The sequence below is a fragment of the Lycorma delicatula genome, chromosome 9, assembly GCF_047948215.1.
Source record: "Lycorma delicatula isolate Av1 chromosome 9, ASM4794821v1, whole genome shotgun sequence".
Taxonomy (NCBI): Eukaryota; Metazoa; Arthropoda; class Insecta; order Hemiptera; family Fulgoridae; genus Lycorma; species Lycorma delicatula.
Genome location: NC_134463.1, coordinates 114,120,179 through 114,136,783, shown reverse-complemented (window position 1 = coordinate 114,136,783; position 16,605 = coordinate 114,120,179). Strand labels below are relative to the sequence as shown.

The 16,605-nt window shown below is 28.3% G+C and overlaps 1 protein-coding gene across 2 annotated transcripts in view; it reads right to left on the bottom strand.

Moving 5' to 3' along the window:
• The window catches only part of FoxK (forkhead box K), an 89,465-nt gene that overhangs the window by 5,956 nt on the left and 66,904 nt on the right, over positions 1-16,605 (bottom strand). Inside the window, exons 7-9 of one of the 2 annotated variants that reach the window (XM_075375714.1) lie at positions 15,720-15,868; positions 7,449-7,559; positions 1,809-1,881 (exon numbers count right to left, since the gene is read on the bottom strand). In XM_075375714.1, coding sequence (XP_075231829.1) covers positions 1,809-1,881; positions 7,449-7,559; positions 15,720-15,868 — 333 coding nt within the window. The remainder of the gene's footprint in view (positions 1-1,808; positions 1,882-7,448; positions 7,560-15,719; positions 15,869-16,605) is intronic. The other variant, XM_075375715.1, reaches the window with a different exon arrangement.

Genomic DNA, 16,605 nt, shown 5'->3' with positions numbered 1-16,605 from the left:
TATAACCTGTGGTGGCCTTCTGCAGTTTATCAGTAACAAAAGAGACAACACACTGATAGTAAACTGCAAGTAATGCAAAGTTACTTCAGGCATTGGGATGTGCTGCTTTGTGCGGATGGGCATGAGATAGGGAAGACGCTGTCCAAGGGTTGTCCTCAGGGCAACATGTTGGATCCATTGTTATGGGTGATGGAGTTTGATTCTCTTCTGCAGCTGAGATTGCCCAGTAAGTGCCTCATCGTGGCTTATGCCGACGATGGGCTCCTGCTGGTTGAAGGAAACTCGCAAAGAGAGGTTGATTTTCGAGCCACCCAGGCATGCAGGATACTTGAGTTGTGGGGTCATCAACATAAGATGACATTCAGCATGGAGAAGATCACTATGCTGCTTCTTAACGGCCATTTGGTAATGAGGCATTAGGTTCATGTTTTCATATCTGGCCTTCATAATAAATATGTTCAAGTTCAAAAGTACTTTGAGGTGTTTCTTGATGAGAAATTGCAATTCAAAAAGCACCTTATCTACATCATGGAGAAGGCCTGTGTCATGCCTTCTTTGGTATTCGACAACTGGTCAATCCTGATTGGGGGTCTTAATTTTAAGACTATGAGTATCCTACATAAGGGCAAGTGCAAGGCAATTATGCTATACGCGGCGCATATTTGGGTAGATAGGCTAAAATTTAAAAGATGTCAGGATATATTATTAACAGCTCAACGCCTTATATTATTAACCGTAATAGGATGCAATCTTGGTGATTGCAGGTTGAAACCCCAATAGATTTAATTGCGTTAGAAAAGCAGCAGTGTTATACTACGAAGAAGTCAGGTGAATTGACTTCAGAAAAATTCCTGAGATAGAACGGCATGGCAATGCTTTATGACAGGCCAGATGGGATGAACCAGAGGGTGGGTGTTATACACATCTCTTTCCAGATGTTGTTGCGGGATGCCCCTTGTGTTCACCCTAACAAGTATGTGATGCAATTTCTTTCTGGTCATGGCGCCTTCTGAGACAGACTCTCCAGTGATTTGGGCTAGTGGATTCAGATGTGTCCAGATTGTGGAAAACTAGATAATCAATAAAGAAGCAACTATCTTTCTAGTCACCAGATTCTGTCAAAATTGGACTGAGGGCAGCTGAGCTAACCACTGAAGAAACCTAAGCAAGGAGGTCTGGTATTTTCTTATGGAAGAAGGAATGAAGAATAAGGAAAAGTGAAGTAAATTATCAATCTATAGAGGAATTGCCCTTGATCAAAATTAATCGGGGTCATCTTTATATTTACACAATTTACTGGGAAATTTGAATATATTATATTATTTCTAAAATATTCAAGTTACCTTTTAAACTAGTGAGAAATATCTAATTATAATTTATAATTAAAAATGAATATAGTCACTAGGATATTATTTGTAATAAATGAATTTTGTGTAAAATTTAGAATAAAAGGTGCAGTTTTACTTTGAAAACTATGAAAGTATCAAAATAGATTCTGTTAATTTACTTAAATTGTCTATTACCAGCAAGATAAGTTAGTCAATCTCAATAATCTTGATTTCCTAGTTGAATAATTATTAAAGAAAGAAGCTAAAAGAACAGAAATCATTCACATTAACCATTCTTTTATCATATTATTTTATGTACACAACAATCAAATAAAAACAAATTCTTATTCTGTAATAATAGATAAACTAATAACTAAACTAAAAATCAGGAATAATATTTAACATTAAGAATGTTCATATAACTGTAACTAAGTAGTTGACAATAAAAAATAATTCAATGTAAAATATTAATTTACTGACGTGTAAGCTTGAACAAGTATAGGTGGTGGGGGTGACATGGATCGCTCCTCTGCTATACTAATCATATTGTTCCCTATAACAATAGAAAATAAAATAAAAATATTAGCATAACAATTAAAAAAAAGCAATCACTAACATTTATAATTAATAATCCAACAAATAGAAATGCTGGTCTTTATTTTTTGCTACACCAATTGCTTGATCTGGATAACAAATTAAAGAAAAAATTATATTTTTTCCTTCACTAATCAAATATTTTTCACTGCTGTGGTTCAATTTTTGGATTTGGTTTATATATGCCACATTTTAAAACTAAAACCTTTACCATTTAAGTTTTTTGGAACAGTTTTTTTTTGTACACCAAATTTCAAATATATCTTTCTAACACCTTCAGTATTAGACATACTAGGCCATTAAAATTAAAAAAAAAAAAAAAAAATCATTATAATTTTATAAGATTAATTATTTAAGGCATGCTTTGCCAAGCCTAAGGTAAATTTAAGGTAAAACCAAAAAATTATTTATTAAACTATTTCTTGTTCAGTCAAAAGTTTTAGTAACAAAACTGTAATTTTTAAGATTTTAGTTAAAAATGCAATTTTCTAAAAAAACTAACAAATATGAATTTATTACCCCACTAAAAATGTTTATAAAACTATTTAGTTTGTTGTTTCTATAAATTTCTCAAACATCTTGAGTAAAAATTTTATTCATAGAATTTATACAAATTTGTACTATTTTTGTACAATTAAAAAATATGGCTTATTTTCTGAATGTTTTGAAAATACAAGGGTTAATCAAATATAAATGGGATTTTATTTTTAAAAAAAATTTATTTATTGAAAAATAAAAGGCAAATATAATTTATTTTTCTTCATAATTTCCTGCTTTAGAAATACATTTTTCCCAGCAAGAAGGAAAGTTTTTTTATCGCAGCAACATAGAATGAAGTTGGTTGCATCAGGAGCCAATTGTGCACGAATCTCTCCATGCCCTTGTCATCTTCAAATTGTTGCCCTCCAACAACTTCTTTAAGCAGCCCAAACAAATGAAAATCGCAGGGTGATAGGTTTGGACTGTAGAGAGAATGATAAAGTTGAGTCTAGTGCATTTCTTCTTTGGAGACCACTAGAGATGCAGTATGGAGCCTGGCATTATTGTGGAAGAGAGTGGCCTCTTGAATCGATTGGTCTCGTCTTTTATGGCGATATGCAGCCCTCACCTCATTCAGCAGCTTGCAGTAGTAAGCAGCATTGATTGCGCGCCACTCATGCAATAAATCAATGAGCAAAATGCCTCGCTGGTTAAAAAAACTGTTGAAAGAACCTTGCCAGCTGACTGTCAAGTCTTGGCTTTCTCTGTGGCTGCCTCCCTTTTCCTCCACTACTCCATACTGGCTTGTTTCAACTAGGGAGTGTAGTGGTGGACCCACATTTCATAGCAGGTGACGATATGACTCAAAAATACATCAAATTCTTTCGCAAACCTTGCTGTAAGCCTCTTGACATATCTCCGAACGTCTTAATTTCTGATCTGCAGTCAAAAGACAAGGGCAGTTGTTTGTGATGATCGCTTGACAGCTCCCGTAACTTATTCTGACCTGTTCTGCAATTTGGATATTCTCACCTGTCAATCGTTTTCAAGAATGTCTCGAACCATGCGAATGTTTTCATATGTAATGCTGGTCCGAGGATGGCAATAGTGTTTCTTGTTTTCCACTCATTCTTGTCCATCCTTGAACTCTTTATACCAGGTAAACACAAGAGTCCTTGACAATATTTGGTCCCCAAATTATGTAGTCAATCTCCCAGAAAATTTTCATACTTTGAACTCCTTCATGAGCAAGAAATTTTATAATTATGAGTTGCACAGAGGAGGGGTGCACCTGTTGCTCCCAACATCGTGAGAATTACTATTGACAAACTGGTTGGGAGTGTAGAATGGCCAACTCTCCCCACTCCTAATGACCCCACTCAAGCATACTAGAAGCGCGGGCCCAATCCTACCAACCGTAGACGCTCAGGAACAAAAATCCTGTTTATATTTGATTTACCCTCATATGAACAGGTTAAGTCACAGAAACTACTTTTAATTTTTTTATTTTAACAAAATCACACTACCAAACAATAAATACAATTTATATTCCTGATAACAGTGTAAACAAATCCACTACTTGTGCACCTCATTTGAAAATATCAGAAATATGTATAAATTAGGAAAATGTCAATGAAAAGTTCTAAGCATTTAAAGTTGTTATAATAATACAATAACACTAAAATCTGAACATTTCTAAAACCCATTAAATTATTTATGATCAACAGTGCATCAAGTTAGGAATGAAGTGAAAAACATGTAAAAATAAATGCACCTAACACTAAAGTGTTAATACAAATCACAATCCCTGTAAAAAAAAAAAAATTGAAAAAATGATAAGGTAATTAACTATTTCAAATAAATAATAAAGTTGAACAATAAAAATGATTCAAGCAATCATTTTTTTCTATTCTCTGCATCAAAGTCATGGAGTTGAATAACATTTCAGATGTCTTGACCTACATTTTTTGCTCCAACCCTCTTCCAACCTCTTTATTTTACTGCTTCTCCTAATAACCTCCTTATTTTACACAACTGCTTCCAGAGTCTACACCTTGGCCTTCCCTTTACTTTCCCTGTAATATTCTTCTTGTCATTTATCTCTTGATGTGCCAAAACCGACACAACTCATACTAAGACATGTTTTTTTTTTTTTATTAAATTTCACTTTTCTCTTAACTGCTAATAAGGTATTTCCTATCATACCTCAAACAAACTTCATTTCCAATCCTGAATCCAACTTTCTCTCTTTTCATACTACAACCCATGCTTCTGTATCAAAAATGTAAAAAATGGTAAAAAGGACATGTTTTAGACTAATTTACTTATTGATTTTCAATAAACTCTTTAACAATGCCATCTGTAAATATATATTTTATATATATATATATATATTAAACAATGTTCATTCTACCAATTTTTAACATTAGTAACACTTATCTTTTTATTTAGTATAACTATGTGAGAACCAATTCATTTAATGCATACATCACTGCTGCTATAACTTGTAACAAAATTTAAAAAATATAAATACAAATTTTTCAGTTCAATGCTTGTGTAAAAAAAAAAAAAAAAAAAAAAAATTTACCTGAGACCCACCACAAGAGGATGGGGCAATTGGAAAACATATCTCATGTTTCTACTAAATTTCTATCTTATGCAAGTCTTACAACACAATTTTCATTTTTAACATCAAAATTTTAAGAACAGGGTTTTAAATTTAATAATAAACTTACCTTTAAAGAAAAATAAGGAATACAAAATTCAGTAGTTTAAGTCTGATTTTTCTAACCGCTTACAACATAAATATGTCATAATTCTAACTTTATTATGCATCCATCAGTAATATAATTTTAATACAACTTTATATTCTATTAAAGAAAAAAAATTAAAGTAAAAGTAATTTTTTACAATTTTTTAAAAATTTAATTCACAAAATGTGGAGCAATACAGGTTATTCTTCATAAAAATTCTAAAATTAATGATTTTCAGATATTATGAAAAATTGAGAGGTATAGTTTATCTTAACCAAGAAATTAAATCAATTAAGATAATTTAATAATGATGTGCGAGAGGATTAGATTTGGTAAATGAAATGGATTTAAAAAGAGATAATGTAATTTTATTTAAATTTGAATAATGACAAACCATTCATATTTAAGTAATAATATTTACTATATATCAGAAGTTAGAAGAAAAACATAATATAACTAGCACTGCTAAAGTTAGTTTAAATGAAAAATTATTATGAGAAATGAAGAAGTGTTAGTTTTAAATTTAAGTTTGTTTGGAACCAAAGAAAAATGGGAAAATAACCTCTTAACATATGAGAAAAAATATGAATGTATGAAAATATGTAACTTAAATTTTCATTCTATAAATGAAATTAATAATAGAAAAAAAATACCACATACATATGAGATTATCACATGAAGGTTACAGTTTTATATATATATATATATCTACTCACACACAAGCTATCATGTATATTAATATGATAGCTTTGATAGAATAACTTCAAATTATTACTGTATTTACTAAACAATCATATAATTCAACAAATTTCAGAATGATAATGAGTTTATTATTACGTGTGGAACAATGGAACAGCAATATTATTAAGATTATAAAAACAATAAATACCTTAATTTTACCACTGGATTTTAGTATCTGAACATCAAAAAACCAACCCCTAGGAGAATCAAATTAACATGTTTATATTTTTAAGCTTTCTATAATAGGTTCTCAAATTCCAACACACACTGAATAACTATACAGATTTCAAATTTCCACTCTACACCCAAGAGCAATGCAGACAAGTGTTTTATATAAGTAGAACAAAACAGTTTCAATCTTTAATGAGGACATACCCTCAGGACAAAACCCATCTGACAGCAGACATTTTCAGTAACATAATTCACACGGTATGTATATTTTAAAGATAGATCAGATTATAATTATAAGATCTTTCAACTTAGTAACGGAAACAACTTTTTTATTTTATTGTCACCTCTATATTTATTTAGGCTCATTATACTTATACCCAACAGACTAAATTATTCCGATCAGCCTGCAACCGGCCGATGTCATTTCTTACTTACTTTGAATTTCTCTAAATACTTCAAAGTCTTTCTTAAACATAAAGCAATTAATTTAACATAGGTGTTATTAAAGTTAACAGATTAAAAGTAACAAACGATCCAAACTATAACCTTGAGGAACAACTAAGCTACATTCACAAATGAAAGACCTTGAGCCCTAAAAACAGACATACTGTGTTTAATTGAGTACGTTTGATCAGAAAAGAAATTAGGCCAGAGAAAAAGAAAAAAAAAGAAAAGGAATCAGAATTTATTGAAGGGGAATTGATTTAATAGGAACCATGCTCTTATTCTTCAGAAAATATAAGGCCCAGTTGTAAAAAAACAACTCAGAATAAGATCGAGTATATCAAAATAATAAGAATAACTGTTGCAGTTAAAAGTTAGTTATTAAAATATACAAATATTTGTAAAGGTGTTCAGAAATATATTCTCATCTTAATTACTTAAATTCATAAAAATAATAAAAGATTTAAAATATTTTTATAAAAGAAATAAATTCGTTTTAATGTTAGTTAAAAATATGAGTTAGTTTATTTAATATTATATATACCGATTAGAATAAAACAATAAAAAAATTGTTTATACGATCTTAATTCTTTAAGTAAATGTAATAGAAATAATACAACTACTGACGTAAATAAAATTTTAAGAATAAAGTATGGTTGCTGAATTTAATCAAGCAGGCCAACAAATTATAGTCTGCATAAAAAAAGTAAATAAATAAATTTTACTAGACACTGCAAAAACCTTAAGGGTAGAGAGGCAAACTAGAAGAAACAATTTATTTTGTTAGCCCTTTACCATCATTAAAAAAAAAAAAAGTTAAAATACTTTTGTAAATGATACAATATATATAAATATAAAAATAATTGTACTTTTTTTTAATACAATTTATCGATTAAAATACAACACAAAATAAAACAATTAACAACAGTTTAATTACCTTCTCGCAGAGGTTCACCATTAGGGACTAGAGTAACATGTTGAACAATGCGAGGTTTCCCCACAAGAGCAACGCTGCCTGGTGGCATAACGCTGCTCACAAACGTTACCCCTAATACAATAAAAAATATCCTAAATATTTACTATTAGCTGACAATCATTTATCACACAAAATAATTTCTACTACGTTAAAATTAACTTAAAAAAAAAAAAATGATAAAGAAAATAAACAGATGAACCAAGTATTGCATGGCCTAAAAAGAGAATATTAAAATAATATTCCGTAACTGAATTATCATTAAAAATAAGAGCAATGCTACTAAAGTTATAAATCTTATCTTTTGACATCCGCCACTAACTGTACAAAAAAAAACTTTCAAAAATCTGCTTAATAGCAAAACAACATATCTAATAAACGAATTGTAAAAAATAAATATAAATAAGTTTATGGGTTACATGTAACTCTACCACAAATCAATTAAATTGCCTTCGAGTACAATTATTTATTCTTACTAAAAAAATTATTTTTTTTTTTTAATTTTAATTTGTGATAATGGAATTAATATTTTTAACCCTGATTAACATCACCATACTTTCTTTTTCTGTAGAAACTTTGACATGTAGAACATTCATTAAAACACTTCATACAAATGACAAATGAAGAAATAAAATTATACACAAAATTCATTCCACAATTTTTATAATAAACATTTTAATAAAGACAATGTAAATGAGTTTTAAATTAACTTTTTATAAGTTCTGATAATGGTGGTTTGTGAAAATCAAAAGATTTTATTTTATTTTTTTTGATAAGAAATTAACTTTATTGCTATTATTATTATTATTCCACTAATTCCACCCCCGATTGATTATGGATGTTTGATAAAATTAAGTTATGACACTGTCCCATTTGAGATACTTGTACATACTGAATTAACAAATAATAAATCACTCATTCATATATTCTAATTTTAATAAACCTTTTATTGTTTTTATTCTCTAAACTAACATCTAGTACCAGTCACTAATTTTGAATAGCTTAATAATGGCACATACTATAATCAATACACCTATATAAAATTTTTGTCTAATCGATTCAACTTTCTGGGTGCTATGAAATACCATACATATTTTTATTCAACACCATCCTCTTGTGGCATAGTAATGAGTACAGGTAAATTGAAAGTGAAAACCTATTAATCAATTTATTATTCAGAAAGGAAAAGAACCCTGTAATGGAGAAAAACAAATTTTTAATCACGATTGCTTCAACTATTTTATAAAAAAAAACCTTCATTTTCATAAATAATAGTGACATAGTTATTTCTTCCATAAACTTTGATCAATATAAAACATAGTTCCATAAACTTATATTATAAAACTGCTTGTTCCATTTCTTGCGTCATATGATTGTAATTTTTTTAATAGTTTTTTCTGTAATAGATTAATTTCATACATGAGTATTTGAATAAACACTACGTAACTGGCAGAAAAATGAAAAAAATAATAAATATTCAACAAGATTTAAATAGAAAAAACTGAAACTGAAAGCAAAAAATTTACGACTAACTTTTTTGCCAATCACAGATATCAAATTTACAAGTCACATTTATAAACTCCATAATTCTAATTTACCTCTCGGAATATTTATAATGGAATTTAAGTTAAGGAGAAGCAGAAAAATTGTTTAAAAAAAATGCAGTTATTTATTTTTTTAAATGTAGAAAAACTATGTAATTATAAAAAGTAAAAAAAGATATCAGTAATGCATAACCTATAATTTTAAGTAATAACTTAATTCTAACAAGTTTACATTTAAATTTAACCCCTTTTTGTAAATTATGATAAACCAAAAAATAAATAAGAAAAAAATCATAGCAAAAGCAATAATTCAATAAAAATAATTAAGCGAATAAAAGCAAATTAATTTCAAATCAAGTAATATTAAATAGAAATATGTATATGTATATCACCCACAAACAGGTATGCAATACTAACAATTTCATGCAACATTACAAATTAATACTAACACAGGATAAAGGAACAGTTATTTATCAGAACATTATAACAAAGGAAACTGAATAAAAACAGAAAAAACATAACACAAATAAAAATTTGAACTGTAGATGGTCTGTGCATAACCAAAGTAATACCAGTTTGATATGAAGAAACATTTCTAAATAAATAAATAAATCATCTTAGAAAATAAACTGGCAGTTGTTTTCTCAAAAACAGGAAAACTAATGCATTTTTACTTACTTTTTTTAATATAAAAAAAAAAATTAAAACCACTAAATTTACAATAATTTGTAGAAAATGCCATTTGCTAAAAAAAAAGGCTCTTGACTACTAAAACTCTTTTTAAATTCAAAAAATTCCTCATGAAAACCAGTTGCCTTAATCGTATAACTATGAAACAGATTTATGTAAAGAAACCCATTTAATAAATAAACTGTTGTAAGAAGTTTAACAAAAACAATCCGTTTTCTACTACATATTAACGAGGAAAACAATATTAAAAAAGTTAAAATTATCTCCTTGAATTAAAATACTCGATCATATGGAGAGATATAGAAATTATCAAGGTTAATTATTAAGCTGCATTTCATTGCTTATGGTTCCCTCCCAATGAGATATTAGTTAACAATACATTAATAAAATAATCAATTAATTACATTACATCTTAAACTGCATTACTGTCTGTCCCAGTCTTTCTTATGACTGTGATGCATATAAAGAAACTGAGGCACAAGCAGTATCTGTCAGAGTTACTTTTTCTGGCAATATGGATACTTACTGAACTGCTAATTCTTGAAATAAACAAAATGAATAGTTGTAGGACAATTTAATATTGTCCTACAACTATTCTTGTTGTCCTACAACTAATTGAAAAAAGGAAATTGAATAGGAAGATGCAGAAAGGGGAGGACATGTGAAGAAATTTTCAAATTTTTTTTTTTATGCCAATCAATTGGTATATGGTAGTTACATAAACTAAGCAAGAACGACACATGTGTTACAGCTGTTTATTGCTGTACGCTTACTTTATTCTGAATGAGTGATACAGAAAGGTTACATGTGTTGCACAAATCCCTTTTTTTAAGAAGTTTTGTTTTTCGATGTTGGCAACTCTTCCAGCATTTAATACCATGTTCCTTTCCACCATTTTCATGCCAGCTGTTAAATAGTATTGAGTGTGAATAACCTTTAAGTTGTACTTTAACTGTTTAATTGAAAATATTTAATAATATTTCTAAGATGTCATTAGAAGAAAACTCTGCTAACGTGAGAATCAAACAAAAAACAATTCTGATAACTATAAAAGGAATCTTATTAAGAAACGTAAAGTAGCTGGGAAAGAACACACTAATTGAAAAGGTACAGTGATACCCTCTAGAACAACTGGCAATGACTGTGTATGTATGTACAATTTTTCTTTTTTTAATTTCTTGATGATGAATTTAATGAAATTATTCAATATTTCAATGAACTGAAGAGCAAAGACATGCAAGATGTCTATTTACAATCTCTAATTGAGTCTAGGGACACAGTTAGAAGAAAATCTGATGATAATGCTGAACAAAGTACTAAAACCCAAAAAATAATTCCTACATGTACCATATTAAAAGTAGGAGAGAGCTGCATGCAGTCTCAAACAAGCTTTTATATCAATTCTAGGGGGTTAGTAAAAAAGAAAAGAGTTTTATAATGTTAAGAGCTTCAAGTAACAATAAATTCTCAGTAATTTATCTAACAACAGATATGATTCTGAGTTTCAAGTCTTGGTAGAGAACCTAGAAACGTATCTGCTTATCTGATGGTTCATATGGAAGACAAGTGTCATGAGAAAAAAAATGTCATTTGACTTTAAGAAATTCAATAAGTTCATTTGTAGTGCAAATCAAACAGGAAAAGTCGTCGTAAGGTTTCATATTGATGTATTGCAGTATCACACACTCAAACTTAAGTACAGGAATATCCAACCTGATCAAGCCCGAGGGAAAAATTCCTATCAACATTAAAAAAAAAAAAAAAATAGAAGATATAAAGAAAATGTTTAAGTACATTACTGATGCTGAGTTCTACAATGAAATTCCCCAATGGCCCACATTTTCCAATGACAACAATGAAAAAAATATTAGTGACAATGAATAAAGTGTGGATTTTATGGATGAAAAAATTCATGTATTCAAAAATGTTAAAAAAAAAAACTAATATTTGTTTATGATAAAAATATTTAAGTTAAAAAATTTGTTTTGATTTTTTTTTTAGTTAACTGAACCTGATCTAAGTTTAATCAGTAATTTATTATTTTAAATATACACAGTAGATTATTTTTAGTGGAAAGTAAAGATTTTTAAAAACTAACAACTGGTGAAACTTCATAGTCAATGACCTTTTGAGTGCCTTAAGCATCATTTTTAGATCAAATGCAAATTTAGTTTCATTATAAAATGATTTAAGTTAATGTTTTTAACAAATAATAAATAAAAATATGAATAAAAATTTAATTGGGGTTTCCCTAAAACCATTGAACTTCGTAAAAAGGGACATGTAATTTTTTTTTAATCTATAAATAATTAAATTTTACTAAAAATGTGTTCAAAACATGATAGGCACAAAAGAAAGCATTGAAAAAGTGTGGTTGATTTTTACCAGAATATTTAACAAACATTTGTAAATGTTATTCAGTTTTTACCAACTCTTGTAAAGTTTTAAAATATTCACAATACCTCTTTCTGCATCTTCCTATTCAATTTACTTTTCCAAGTAAACATAGTATGGTATGTTTATTATACGTGAGCACGGTTGTAACATTTTTGAGAAAGAACTGCAACACATATGTCAGGTCACTGATAACCATTATTGTTATAATTGGGTTATGAATAACACAAAACTGTTCATTCAACAACTAACTCTTCACTGGGGAATGGATGTGGTACATATACTAGAATATATATATATATATTATGCAGTGAAAATAACATTATTAGTGCAGTAATTTTCTAAAAATATCATTTGTAACATATTTTATAAATCTTAAACAGGATTTGAAATAATAAATCATATTCAGGTTTGAAATAATAAGACAATACTGACCATTGCCAGGCACCAATCTATCTTGGCCCCTGGCGAAGTAAAAAAAAAAAAAAAAAAATTAGAGGCATTTTTACTTAATTCAATACATACTTTTTAAAAAATATATTTAAATTTCATTGATCAATAAAAAATATGATATACCTTGCACATTTTACTAATCTATTTATTTTAATTTTCATTTGCATTTTTTTTTGTAATGTAAAATTTTTAAAAAGTGAATTCTGCTTGACTTTTTTCACTGATCAATCATTTGACTGATTTCATGCCATTATCTGGGCTAATCTTTTAATTTCAACTTAATTACTATAACTATGTCTTCACCTATCAATTTTATAATTCCAGTCTTTAACGTAAAAATCTTCCTCTATAATTTTTACCTTCTATACTACTCACCGGCACCAAATTACCTAAGCTTGGATGCCTTAATCTCCAATCTACTTCATTTCTTTAAAATAATTTGCAACAAACTTCTATCACTCTTTCTCTCTCCTATTTTTTTAAACTCTCTTCATTTCACATTTGTCAACCCAAATTTTCAAAATCATTCTGACAAAACATTTCAAAGCCCTATATTAGTTTCCTATACATTTTTCCAACTACATATTTTCAGTACTGTAAACTGCTATATCTACATAAATATTTTAAAGAAAATCTTTCTTATTTTAGGAGATCTAGATTAGATACTAGCAGACTTCTTTTATGGACAAAAGCTCCCAGTGCTTTTGATCATTGTTTATCCTTTGTAATTCTACTTCCTTAATAAAAAAGTTCTGCTAAATTGTGATGAATGTTTTTATTTATGTACTTTATTAACACTTGAGTTCTCATTGAAATGAAGCAAACAAAACGAAATAATCTTTTCTCATTGCTCTTTTCTTCATAAACATGAAGGAATATAAATTCTTTTTATTCATGAATAACAACTTTTTTATTCATGAATATGAATAAAAGAGAGTAATGAAAAAATATTATTTCAGTTGGCTCATTTTGTTTGGTTACATTTGGTTTTTATGAATGAAGGTACTTTCATTTTACTCTTACTAATTTTGAAAGAATTTCACTCTTGCAATAAATCCATGCCGGTCTGAATTAAAGTTGGTTGGTTTTAGGCACAAGTCTATTTTAAACAATGTCACTGATAAATCATAATATTTAAATTTTTTCTCCTTGAATAGTTACTCCCCTCTCAAATTTGTCTTGTGACCCTGAATTGTTTCTTTAACGTAAAAGTTGAAAAGTGATAGAAACAGACTGCAGCCTTGTCTCACTCCTTTCTGAATCAAGAGTTGCCTCTTTTATTTCTTGGTCCCTTTATTTCCTAGTGTTCTTTACGTTTTAACTAAACAATTATTAGATGCATATTCATTCTAAGGACATGTTCCTTATCAAGTTTGGTAAGTTGCTCTCTGCCTGTGGTGCTATTTCAGGCTCTGTTTTCTATCTGCTGGATGTAAAATAATCTCAGTCTAAGAATGAGGAGCTTATTTTTTCATAATCCCTCATAATGCATGGATTCATATACACATAACATTGCATCATTCCAAATCCTAATAATTTTCTATCGGTGAAAATGAACTTATTACCAAAAGAATCATCAATAAATAAATATTCTAATAACTATTCTGTAATTTAATTTTGGAACTAACTACAAAATTCTAACATTTCTAAACATTATAGAAAACCCACAAAACAATTTTATCAACAGTGAAATTAACTATTACTATCGACTAACAAATCATGATGCCATTTTAAAACTTAAATTTGCTAACAGAAACCAAATTGTTTATTATAGCTATTGCTTTTAATTATAGAAAAAGAACAAAATGCGCCAGACACAAAACAGGTCAAACATACTAAAATCACAGGAAAGTATTCTATCCTTTCTTATTAAATTATTACCTTAAAAAAATAATTTTAAACCACTAACAGATTCAGAAACCGGATATAACACAAATAATATGTCAATCTGAACTTGTCAGGCAGAAAAAACATTCAACTGCAAAAAGTTATTATTAAATAGAATAGTATCGCCGGCCTCCGTGGCAGCATCTTGGCCTTTCATTTGGAGGTCCCAGGTTCGAATCCTGGTCAGGCATGGCATTTTCACACGCTACAAAAATTGTCATTCATCTCATCCTCTCAAGCACTCAAAGAATCTTATTCAAAAAAAGTGGAAAATATCTATAACCTTCTGAAAACATTTTACATAGACTTTTATACTTTTCATTTGCTGTAAGTTCTTCCTAAGGTGCCTAAGAGAACAGAGATGAATTCAGAGTACACTAGCAAGAGAATAAAAGAAAATAATATTAAAAAAAAAATTTATTGTTCTCTAGCAAAGTTATACCTTGAAACACAAAAACCTCTCAAAACTTACAATGACCAAACTCTTTTCTCCATTATCAATTTAACGCATCTACACATCAATGCTAAGGGTTGTTCGTTTGAAACCAGACCCTTTTTAAATACACACATATATATATATATATATATATATATATATATATATATATATATATATATATATATATTAATATCAAATGGTCTCACAATGTTTTTTATTTTAATTAAAAAATAAAATAATTTAACAAATCTTAAAAACATAATCATCAGTATTATTTAAATCATGAAAACTTTAGTAAAGAAAACCCACCCTGTGAATGTTTTAAACATTCACAGTGATGTTTAAAAGCAGTAATTTGTAAAGTTTTATTAATTTAGACTTAAAGCAGAGTGAATACACACAATATAAAGATTAACACATAGAAGCATAAAATACAAAAAAAACTTTACTCTTTTCACAAGGACAAAAATTCACAAGTGACTTTCCTTTAATTAAAAAATATAAAAAACAGATCAGATAACATGCTTGGTAAGGAGAGTTGATGAGATATAAGAAACAAAAAAAAAAAGACTGTTACGGATAGAACAATACATTAAGTACAAAAATCTGCAGGAATGTGCAACATAATCAAAATGACAATTAATAAAAAATAAGGTAAACCACAGGTTAAGAAAAAATGCTTTACATTTCTTGAAATGAAGTAGAAGAAAAGAGAATAAATATGAGAAGTAAAATGACATTAATCTGTCAAACACAATCTCATAAAGAAGGACACGTAAAAACAACAGAAGCAATCAAAACAGAGATTTTATAAAAATATAAAATTACCAGGATGTCCTGGAGATCCAGGTGCAGACTGACTTGTAACTACAGGTGAGTTAACGGTACTATCTGGTGCAGGAGAACCTTCTCGTGATAACGATTCAGGAGTCATTAAACCACTCATACCAACATGACTTGGAGAAGCTGGTGCAGACCTAAAAAAAAGCAAAACATAGTTTATATAGAAAAGTAATAATTTTAAATAAATAAATAAAAAATAAAATCGAATTAAATATTTTAATTTATGTAAATTAAATAACAACAATTAGCTATGTTACATAAAATATTAATTAAAACATAACAGAAGATTTTAAATAAAATTTATCATAAATCTAAAGAGCAATTCATTAAAAATTACTTACATCCTTCTATGACTGTTAAAACTATTGTTAATATTTAAATTACTAAGAGATTTACTTAAATTACACCACTTTAAAAAAACTTATTTATGCACAATTATTTGATTAATAATCCTTTTAATTAAAAGTCAACATTTATTATAGTAATGAATAATTTTCATAAAATGTGTTGAAGTAGATATATCTTACAAATGATGAATTTCAGAGTGAATACATCATCTCTTATGAGTATGACTATAAAACAACGCATACAAAGGGGCGGCAGCAAAAGCTTGATGCTGCTTGGCATATTAATTACGCTATCATTTCCTAGCCTTACAATTAAAGGATTAACTGAAGTCACATTTTAAAACTGTAAATATTTCTATGATTTTTTTAAATACAATCTTTATGATATTAAACCAAAACAATAATATTAAGTAAGTTTGATAATGAAAAAAATTTAATCATTAAATTTATGCAATTCATGGATAATGAATTCATGATCGTTAAATTGGTAAATAATTTTCAGAATATTCTCATATAGATATTCT